Source organism: Vespula vulgaris, chromosome 14 (genome assembly GCF_905475345.1).
Source record: "Vespula vulgaris chromosome 14, iyVesVulg1.1, whole genome shotgun sequence".
Taxonomy (NCBI): domain Eukaryota; kingdom Metazoa; phylum Arthropoda; class Insecta; order Hymenoptera; family Vespidae; genus Vespula; species Vespula vulgaris.
In genome coordinates this window covers 340,132-350,341 of record NC_066599.1, presented here as the reverse complement: position 1 = coordinate 350,341, position 10,210 = coordinate 340,132, and the positions used below count along the sequence as shown (strand labels likewise).

The following is a 10,210-nucleotide window of genomic DNA, read 5'->3' as shown; positions in this document are numbered from 1 at the left end:
ATATCTTTTATCATTTATAATTACTGAGCTTTTATCAAATTTTAGAAATATCAAGTATAAGAAATAAACTTACATCTGTTGGTAATTAAAATATTTTATCCTTTTAAGAAATAATCTGTGAGTTATAAAAATAGTATGCACAATTAAGACATAGATATGTTTTATGTTATTTCAATACTGAATAATACGAAGAATTCAGCCACTTAATTGAAATTGGATTTTATGTTTGCTAAATTTAGATTTACTGTAAATAATACAAATATCAACATATTTTCAATCTTCTAATGTAACATTTTTAAACAAATAAGACATTGATTCTTTGTTGTGAATACGTCGAATAGCTTCAGCTAGTAAAATGCTTATATCAACAGTTTTGATTTTTGGACACTGCATTTTTTGTACATCATGAGGTACAGTGTTGGTCACAACAACCTGAGAAAAATATAAAAATCCAAAATATAAAAATTTTGTCACAGTGAACGTTATATCAATATATGATTCAACTTTGCTAAAATTAAATGTATAGGAACTCATTACCTCGTCAATTGGTGACTCTTCGATAAGTCTTGGAGCATCCGAACTAAGTAAGCCGTGAGTGGCTAATACATAAATTTTATTTGCACCTCTTTCCTTAAGTACTTCAGCCGCTGCTACATAGGACTGTACATCATCTATCATATCATCCTAATAAAATTATGATATACATTTAATTATATAAAAAATTAAGTACATACAAGTATTAATTTTTTAATATCGCCTTACCACCATAATGGCAATGCGTCCTCCCACATCTCCTACAACATTGATTGGAGGCTTTTCTTTGGCAGGATGCATAGGTACACCTACACCAACCTCCATTGTTCTTGAGGCTAGTGCTGGTGGAGAGTAACGTCCATCGTTCATATCTGATTCGGCTTCTCTTTGTTCTCCATGTATAACTGCTATTCCTAAACGCAATCTTTCTGCATAACTAGTTGCCTTTTTTGCACTTCCTGGATTTCTCGCAACGATTACAGAATTGTGATAATCAGGTATCTAATAATAACAGGAATATAAAATATAGAATATAGAATAACGTATGTCTAATAGTTATTGAACCAATATAAAAAGGAAGAATTAAGCTATATAAGAAATACTTGAATTAATAAAAGCTATACTTACAGACTCTTGAATATATTGTAATAAAAATGGACTGGCTCTTAAATTATCTACAGGAACATCGAAAAATCCTTGGATTTCTTTTTGATGCAAGTCCATAGTAATAATATGTGTTAAACCACTTTTGCATAACATCTTTGCTAGGAGTTTGGAAACTATGCAACCACGCTTACGCATCTTGCATTGTTTAGAATAAGGTAAATAAGGAATCACGCCAACAATATTTTTTGCTGATGACGTTTTACAGGCATATGCCATGATGAGGAGCTCCATTATATTATTATTAACATCTTTTGTACCAGTTTGAATTATATATAGATCTTTACCTCGTACAGAATCACTTATTTCAACCATAGTTTCACGGTTTGATTTATGGTATACGGAACATCCACCATGCTTTACGCCAAGACGACTTTAAATATAGAAGGTTCTTTAATGTAAACTTTAATGCAACAATTTTTATTTATCAAATTGTAAATAGAAGAACTCAACATGATCATTATTAATTTTTTGAATATATTTAACAGTCATAGAATGTTCATTAACCAATATGTTAAAACTATTTAATTAACCACAGAGAGAATACAATTATCTCTTACGTAAAAAGACGGAAATATAATTAAGATTTAAGTAGAACTTACTTGGCGATTAGATTAGCCAATTCTGGATGTGAATTACCCGCTATTAGAACGATATCCGAAGAAACTGGTTTGTCCATTTCAAAAGAAAATAATTCTCCTTTTTCTTAGGATTCACGTGAAAGTATTAAAATTTCTTTTTATATAAATTCAAATACGTCCGACCGTAGAAGATTATCATGCAGCTTCGAAGGATCGGAAATTGATTAAACATCTATAATAATATTATCTTAAATCGGTTTAGAACTACGCGCAAATTTCAATTGAATATGATGTTGCTCGTTATTCGATATTCGCTATCGGAATATAATTTATGTAATTATCATAGTTCGATTATTATATTAAATAAGAATCAAAGCGTATAAACACACTTAATTGTTCTAAGCTGCCTTTTTACCAATCGTCCGAAGAGCCGCTCACCGTCGCTCACTGGCGCAAGTTACGTAGAAGAGGTATAGTTGGTGCATCGGTGTTTCATGTGACAGAAGGGTAAAGCTCTGTAAATAATATGCGATAGAACATCCAACTGATAGGAAAGGAACTGTTTTTTCTATCACTTACATCCAAATTCAAAATTATGCGAGATGGAAATTTATTTTCTTTTGAAATTTAACGAACTTTTCCATGGATAAAGAAACGCCATTATTTTTCCCGCGTTTTTAACGCAACGTCTCTGTGTGGTGGTTTTAAACGAATGTTCAATTTCAAATTTCAAATTGGCGCCTTTTTTCACATACGAGCTTGCAGAGTTTAGCTTACAATCGATCGTGTATAGTGCAATTCTCCTACGTCAAAGCGCCACCGTAGGTCACCGTATGACATATGGAGCGGCCAATCTTTTTTATTACGCATTTGTCCGAAGTCGTTCATTTTCGGCGAAAGGGATAGAACAAAAGAGTATACGGTACGATTTGGCGGAGATACAAAATGGCATGTTCTTATGGGCGTGCAGTTCTACTTTCATGTCGACGTTCGATTTCTTACAGTACAAGATATTTAAAAGGTGGTAATCCATTTGAGTCTATTTTTCAATTAAAAAGTGATTATATTCTGTCCACTTAGATATCTTCAAATTACGTAATATATTCAGCATTCCTAAAGTACGAGCTTTACCGTCTTGTTCGACGAGAGTGCAGATATAGTACAATTTATTATTACAGAGTGTGCTGATTCGTTGGACCATGCAACAGGAATGGAAAAACGAGAATTACTTGCTAAAGCTGCTGGTGATGATGTAAGTTTTTACCACTTATATCACCTCCTTGTTGTATTAACTAATATTATATTATTATCTGAATTATTTGTACGAATGTTGTTTTGGATTATTCGCTATTAAAATTGTATTAATTATTATTTTGATATTTTTTGAAATACATTTAGTGGATCATTTATCGTATTTCCAGGATCCTTTTAACTTGAAAGTTACAAAACGGGGACCTGGTACAAAAGATTGTCCGAATCTGGTACCAAGTGCATTTAACAGTCGTATGGTTGGATGTATTTGCGAAGAAGATCAATCGCACATAAACTGGATGTGGTTACACGAAGGAACTCCACGACGTTGTGAATGCGGATATTGGTTTAAGCTTGTTGAAAAAGCTCCTCTTTAATAACGCGTGAGAACAAATTAGTGAACTGTTTAAAATATAGAATTAATATTATATTAGATAAATGGAAAGATAATAATTATTTATTGCCTATCCATATTTAATCTTTTTTGTTTGCGCGATGTAAACTTTTGTTAACGACATTGTACGATATGAGTAGCATGCATATTGTACTCATATATCATATATCATATATAAATACATGTATTGACTGTATACGTGTATTTTACCTACAATCATAGAAAATGCAGAATATACATACGTCATTGAAAGTGAAGATGTTAACGAAAATTTAATAAAAATTATGGAAAGTATCCCTCAATGCATTATAATTTAAATGTATTTATAAGAAAAAAATCATGTTTATGATTATTTGCACAGTGATTTACAAAAAAACTGCTTATTTCTATACGATATAAACAGACGTAGTTGTGTGTATATATATATATTCTCTAAAAATAAGTATTTTAATAACACATTCGTTTACATAAAAATTAGTTTATTACATTACACGTTTTCCTCTCTGAATTCTTGGCCGCCGAAAAAGTAAGACATGTGGTTCTGTCAAACACAATAGTCCTTATAATTCTTGAAAATTATTAATAAATTATATAATGTGTAATAAATATACTTATGCGTCTAAATAACATACCTGGACTATGCATCATATAATGAACCCACCTAGGACTTTGCTGAACGCCTAAATTACGCCATTCAGTTTCTGACATCAAGTGTGTTTTAGGTACATGCTTCGCTAAATCAATTGGAAGAATTACATGCCTACGAGTGAAACGGATTGTAAAATATTTTAAACGAATTAATGAAATAAACGTAGTATTACGATACATTGGATCAATGAAGTTAACCTGTACTCATAATTATCATCGGTGTATCTTTCGGAATACTGAATTTGATCGACAGGCATGTTTGTCATAAAAGTCGCTAAATTTTTTACTAAAAATATCAATTATGATAAAAGTGCACTGAACTTATTATTTAATAAACATCCGAATACATAATGCAGTAGGTAGCTCCCATTAACGTACTCTGTTTTGTTTACTATATGATTTGACAATAGATTTTTTTTGGTATTCAATAGAGAGATTTGAACTTATGGCGCGTTTCTATAAAATCTTTGATACATGTAATATTTTATATTTTTTAATATTAAAAAATATATGGCTTCATCATCGTTACTGATTTTTTTTTTTCTGTTATGCACTGTCGTCTTTTTATACGCAAAACATATTTATAAATCAACGTTATACGTGTGCTTAGATACAGTTACATGTTTTTATTGTGCAATGATAAGCCGTCGTTGGTCGTCAACATTGTGGATAGTTGTAAGGCTAAAAGCGTCTTTATTTATATTTTCAACTAATTCTTAAAGCTGGTAGATATTGAAAAAATCGAGTTAACAAAAAAAGTTAAATATTTTTTTAAATAATAATTATTATCAATATATAAAATATTTATTTTCTCTTGATTTTATTAAATATATTCATATATTTTTTGTATATGATTTTCTGCATTAAGAATATCCTGATGCAACGAACGTTTGTTACAGAAACATTAAAACATTAAAGTAGTACGTATAGTAGTACAATTATGAACAATTATAGTTTAAAGTTATAGTTCTTCGTACTTCTACAAAGAGAACATCTACATTCCATTCCAAGCAAAAATAACATGAGAGATCATTAAGTACATAGTTACTGTCATAGTGCTTGTAATCATCACAGGAAAGCCAACTCTGAAAAAAAAAAAAAAAACACTCGAAAGTCACATAATAATATTACTCGCGTCGGTTAAAAGATGTGCATTAGTTGGTGTATTAGCTACGTTTTTTTAACCATGTCGAACAATAATGTATTATAATATTAAGAAAAAATATTATATAATAATAGCTGATCGTAAGAAACGATTATTAAAAAAGAAGATTACTTTAAAAATTGCATAAAAGTGAATCTGTATCCATGCTGTTCAGCTACTCCTGCACAGACAACATTTGCAGTAGCTCCAATCAAAGTTCCATTTCCTGTAAATACCACAACCGTCCATTCAACCAAATAAATACCAGTAACATAATGAATAAGAAAATATATAATTAGAAATCTGCTTACCTCCCATGCAAGCACCAAAAGCTAATGCCCAAATTAAAGGTTGTAGAGGTAATCTAAGTTCATGATTTTTAGCTAAATTTATTGCAATTCTTACCATCATTGTGCTCAATGGTACATTATCGACAAATGCGCTTGCAAATGCTGATACCCACAAGATTAAAAGTATAGCTACAGCCAAACGAGATTCTTCATTAACAGATAGAATAATTTTTTCAGTTTGTTTTCCTATCCAGGCAATAAGACCCAAACGTGACAAAGCCTATGGTTATATCAAAATTAATTATAATACAAACTACTGCATAATAGTGCTACTTAATACTATTTTTTCTCTATTCTCACTTCCATAAGTATAAACAACGAAGCAAAGAATAACAAAGTGCTCCATTCGACTCTAGCCATTAGTCCATCCAAATCTTCACTATCTGCTAATATTAGTAACAAAAGTACACCTAATAATGCAGTCCAGCCTAATGATAAATTCATACCGGGTACACTATGAAGGAAGAATAACGTAATAACGAACACTAGTGTAAATCCTGACTTGACTAACAACCACTTGTCTCTTATGGGATACTAAAATATACAAATTTGATTAATTAGAAAATGATAATTTTAATATCTGCATTTGTCACGTGTAATGACGCCGATATACTTTTTCCTGTAGTTCTTCTAGCGTAGTTTTATACTTTTCAAAAGCAGCGCTACCAGTCATCAGCTTCTTTTTAAGTTGTGTAAGTAAGCGTTGTACTTTCTTTAATAAAGTTTCTCTTACTAAATTTTCATCTTTACTATAACTCGATAGGCTTGCCGCAGCTCTTTGCCAGATTGCTATCTCATGTCTAAGTTCCTAGAAAAATATATTTCATGTATAGAGAGATCAAAGAGTTTTTCAATAACACAAGGAAATATCTCTACCTGTACATCTTGTGGTTCATCGAAACTTAAAACTGCTTTATCACGAAAAATGAAACGCAATTGAGCATATACTACGATCAATACTAGTATCACACCAATGCTCATATGCAATGTAAACGTACTGAAATCTACTCCCTAATAACAAGTTAAACGATATGATAATGCAATCAGTACGATACATTATACTAACGATACTTACAGCATCAATAACATCACGATTAGAGGCAATGATAACATTTGGTGGGTCACCTACTGGTGTAATGGCACCACCTATGTTGGAATAAACTACCATTGCTGTTAATATAGGTACTGGATTTAATTCCATTACTTCACAGAGTCTGATCGTAACTGGAGTCATTAATAACACTGTTGTAACATTATCCAAAAACGATGAGATAAATGTGGTAAAGAAACATAAAGTATTCACTAATGGCCATAATTTACCTCCAGTTATCTAAAGATTATATTATCGATTATGGAAACATAAAAAAGAAAAGCGTATTTTTTAATATAGTTTATGTCATTATCGTACCCTGTAAGCATAAACGGCTAACCAATCGAATATTCCTGTTTCCGCGACAATAGCAACAAGAACCATCATGGAAAATAATAGTAGTAATGTATCTACATCAATCCAAGAAATTAATTCTGTCATATTTGGTCTCTAGTGATGTTAGAAAGAAAATAAAAAGTAGGAAAAAAAAAAGGATCGACGTTAAATAGATAAGTGTAATAGATACCTCATTAAATGCAGCTAATATTGCCACAGACATAGTTGATGCTAGCATCGCAGCCAAAGCTCTGTGGACGATCTAAAATAGTATAGAATAGACGCAATAAGTCCTCTTAGATATTAATGTTATTAGACGTATAAATTGTATACAATGGTTTTACCTCAAATACTATCAACACATATAGACCAAATAAAACGACCGCAGCGTACGGTATACCATCGTCCGTATTTATCGAAGATAAATCATAGGCAATCGAAAGTGGGAAACTATGTTCTAAATTTGTACGTAAATTTATAGATATTGCATTCTCTACCAATTCTTTATCAACATTATCTAATTCAAAGACTTTTTGATGCTTTTGATCAGGAAACAAATCCATTAAATTTTCTGGAAGTACGGGTAAAATCCAATAATCGCTTATATTCTGAAAATTATTTTAATACGTTATATTTTCGGGAATATTTATACTTTATATCAGTTGTTTATTTAAATGTTTTTTTTTTTATTAAAATAATATTCACACACGAATTACCTCTGAACGAACATTACATTCATGTAGACCAGTTGAATCATTATACTCGTTGATCGATAAGCTCAACCATATCGTTAAATGATGATTTGATAAATTTAAGTTAAGATCTTCTTTAATTGGAGGCAGTAACGAACCTTCTACTCTAATGCTGATCCGTTTACTCTCGACCAAACCTTGCAATTTATAATCTGATTGTAAATAAGTTTAAAGAAAGCCACAGCATTATAATTTATCTACAAAAAAAGAATCGATATAAAGATGGAATTTGTGTTTATTGTCATGAAAAAGGATACGTCGAATTTCGTTGCTGGGAATGGAAATCTGATGCATTTTTTCCACTTTCTCGTTCTTGACCATTAATATCACCTATAACGTTTCATATATATGTCGCAAGTAAAAATAATAAATGTTTGCTTGAAATGCTTACAGTAAATATTAGCCAACAACAAGAGAGAGCTATTAATTTGCTATAACGATAAAATGGCTTTTGTTTTTCATGCGTTTGGTCTTGGTCGTGCGTAATATCGTGCGTTCCATCCTCTTCGCAAATATTTTGTTGCGTTCTGATCGAGAAAAGATTTTTAAGCGATTTCCGTGCCAATAATAAGCTAAATTACAATTATAAAATAAATATAAACACCTTATGGGTGGCGCCGATTGTGTACCAAGAGACATATTTACTACTAAACAATCTCTCTTTGTATCGGAGCATCTAACAAACGTGGTGAATGAGTGATAAAACAAAAAAAAATATATATATATACACACACACACACACAATCGATTTGATATATTTAAATTCGTCAAGTTAGATATAAACCTTCTGTCGGTTTGATGAATCCTATCGTACTCTTTTTGAAAAATCGCTAAGCTAGGATCTAAACGAATTGCTTCGGGTAACTGACTCCAAACGCGTAGAACTTCGTCGGGAATTGGACCGAATATAACAGAGCTTGAAATGGAAGATGGTGTGCCTGAATAAAATAGGAAGAACAATTGTACCATTATCGCTTTCCAATGATATTTTTGTTCCATTATAATACCTGGTGTACCACGACTACATCTAGATCCTTTCCTCAGGAACATCGGAGTCCGTAAACCAGTCTCATCTTCGCTCGTATCATTCTGCGACATTGTTCCCAGTTAGAAAATTTATTTCGTCTACGACTATATCGACGATTCGTACGCTTGAGCCACTCTTGTGAAACAACTTTCTCGTACTCGAAGACGAGGAATAAGAACTGGTTTCATACTCTTTAATATTATCGTTAAAGGTCCTTCCTAGGTCGTACTTAAATGTCGCTACTCTCAACGGGAAATGTGTTTACAGTCGCTAATACGTTATTATTTCTATCGAATTATTATCGAGGCATGTATAAAAACAGGTAAGAATCAATACTATTGTTGTCAATCAAAATTACAAATGTAATACATGATAAGATAGGATCGAAAACTATACACAAGCGGACAAAGAATACACGGAGCATGGTAAAAACCATTACAAAAGTTTCGACGATCGATCGAAGATCCAAGTTTGAAAATATCCGACGTCACACATGTATAGAATTTTTTTCTACTTTTATATACACTTCGAGCGTATTATGTATACATATGTGCGCGCGGTTACGGTAAGCAACGAGTAATAAATTGCGACACAAACTTGTTATATTTAACTAGTATATACAAAATTGACAAAAATGTTTAAACATCAATTAGTTCCTTATCTATTACAATTTCAGGGCCCTCTTCGGTACCTTCCATCACAGCCACATTCTGAAATATATCTTGCATTCTGATAGCATTAAAATGATCCCGATCTCTGGTATAACGACAATAAAACCAATAAGCTATCGTTACATTGAAATACGTGGTCATTGCGCAATGCATAGCAAGCTTGGGCCGACTCGTAAATAAAAACGCTAACAATCCACCTCCGATGCCACTGGAGATACCGTATAAAAAACTATTTCTGAAGCAAGGAATTTCTGCGATATTGCGTCCAAAAATAATGACTGGCTTTCGGTCCTCTTCTCTCTGTACGATCGCAGCGGGAACACTCGAATCGTTTTGCATATTTTGGCAAGAGTTTCTCGCGTCGATGCAACGATCGAGCCAAGGTATATCGGATTAACCTTATATCTATGCAGATTATTTACCGGTGGTTAAAAATATCATCGAGATATGTGACACCGTTAAACGCCGTCCTCGAACGTCGGATTGCAATGTCACCTGAAATATATTTTCGATAAAAAATTAAACAAGCCATATTCTTGGCGATATAACGTAATACGTATAATTTATAACCATAAAACCATCGAGCCACTGATGCAAAGCATGTGCGAACCATGTAATTGTAATATCAATCGAGACGAGTAATCTTTCGAGCAATCGAAGGGAACTATTAATTGGGAACTTGTCCACCAGGGGGGCGTTACGATCGAGAAGTGCGATCGGTGCCCCACCTAGCGTCGATACGACGTATCGCATTTCGGAGCTTTTGGGT

The 10,210-nt window shown here is 32.3% G+C and overlaps 5 protein-coding genes across 17 annotated transcripts; 1 reads left to right on the top strand and 4 right to left on the bottom strand.

The window, feature by feature from the left end:
• Positions 1 to 90: 90 nt before the first annotated feature.
• LOC127068972 (phosphoribosyl pyrophosphate synthase-associated protein 2) lies at positions 91 to 2,293 on the bottom strand. Of its 2 annotated transcripts, XM_051005489.1 has the most exons (6): positions 2,168 to 2,293; positions 1,800 to 2,010; positions 1,162 to 1,570; positions 763 to 1,035; positions 538 to 684; positions 91 to 432 (listed from the first exon to the last, which is right to left on the bottom strand). In XM_051005489.1, exons 2-6 carry the CDS (start codon positions 1,874 to 1,876, stop codon positions 274 to 276), a joined length of 1,065 nt encoding a protein of 354 aa, XP_050861446.1. In that variant the 5' UTR covers positions 1,877 to 2,010; positions 2,168 to 2,293; the 3' UTR covers positions 91 to 273. The 2 variants fall into 2 exon arrangements, with proteins under 2 accessions (XP_050861446.1, XP_050861445.1); XM_051005488.1 differs by having other exon boundaries at positions 1,800 to 2,247.
• A 338-nt stretch (positions 2,294 to 2,631) lies between these two features.
• LOC127068980 (cytochrome c oxidase subunit 5B, mitochondrial-like) lies at positions 2,632 to 3,717 on the top strand. The gene is made up of 3 exons (XM_051005505.1): positions 2,632 to 2,799; positions 2,957 to 3,030; positions 3,200 to 3,717. Exons 1-3 carry the CDS (start codon positions 2,724 to 2,726, stop codon positions 3,404 to 3,406), a joined length of 357 nt encoding a protein of 118 aa, XP_050861462.1. The 5' UTR covers positions 2,632 to 2,723; the 3' UTR covers positions 3,407 to 3,717.
• Positions 3,718 to 3,885: 168 nt separating this feature from the next.
• LOC127068981 (cyclin-dependent kinases regulatory subunit 1-like) lies at positions 3,886 to 4,418 on the bottom strand. The gene is made up of 3 exons (XM_051005506.1): positions 4,270 to 4,418; positions 4,056 to 4,183; positions 3,886 to 3,964 (listed from the first exon to the last, which is right to left on the bottom strand). Exons 1-3 carry the CDS (start codon positions 4,335 to 4,337, stop codon positions 3,906 to 3,908), a joined length of 255 nt encoding a protein of 84 aa, XP_050861463.1. The 5' UTR covers positions 4,338 to 4,418; the 3' UTR covers positions 3,886 to 3,905.
• LOC127068951 (P protein) lies at positions 3,886 to 10,080 on the bottom strand. 12 transcript variants are annotated; one of them, XM_051005418.1, is made up of 19 exons: positions 10,012 to 10,080; positions 9,864 to 9,936; positions 8,751 to 8,832; positions 8,348 to 8,681; positions 8,135 to 8,270; positions 8,001 to 8,073; positions 7,708 to 7,895; positions 7,336 to 7,599; positions 7,182 to 7,253; positions 6,974 to 7,105; positions 6,641 to 6,895; positions 6,442 to 6,576; positions 6,179 to 6,373; positions 5,866 to 6,099; positions 5,527 to 5,785; positions 5,348 to 5,441; positions 4,250 to 5,156; positions 4,056 to 4,157; positions 3,886 to 3,964 (listed from the first exon to the last, which is right to left on the bottom strand). In XM_051005418.1, the coding sequence occupies exons 3-17, from the start codon at positions 8,791 to 8,793 to the stop codon at positions 5,066 to 5,068; spliced, it is 2,505 nt and encodes an 834-aa protein (XP_050861375.1). In that variant the 5' UTR covers positions 8,794 to 8,832; positions 9,864 to 9,936; positions 10,012 to 10,080; the 3' UTR covers positions 3,886 to 3,964; positions 4,056 to 4,157; positions 4,250 to 5,065. The 12 variants fall into 12 exon arrangements, with proteins under 12 accessions (XP_050861375.1, XP_050861371.1, XP_050861376.1 ...); XM_051005414.1 differs by having other exon boundaries at positions 8,348 to 8,832; XM_051005419.1 differs by lacking the exons at positions 9,864 to 9,936; positions 10,012 to 10,080 and having other exon boundaries at positions 8,348 to 8,419; positions 8,528 to 8,681; positions 8,751 to 9,197.
• Positions 9,351 to 9,864, bottom strand: LOC127068979 (cytochrome c oxidase assembly protein COX20, mitochondrial). Its single transcript, XM_051005504.1, has one exon. It carries the CDS (start codon positions 9,778 to 9,780, stop codon positions 9,409 to 9,411), a length of 372 nt encoding a protein of 123 aa, XP_050861461.1. The 5' UTR covers positions 9,781 to 9,864; the 3' UTR covers positions 9,351 to 9,408.
• Positions 10,081 to 10,210: the final 130 nt, after the last annotated feature.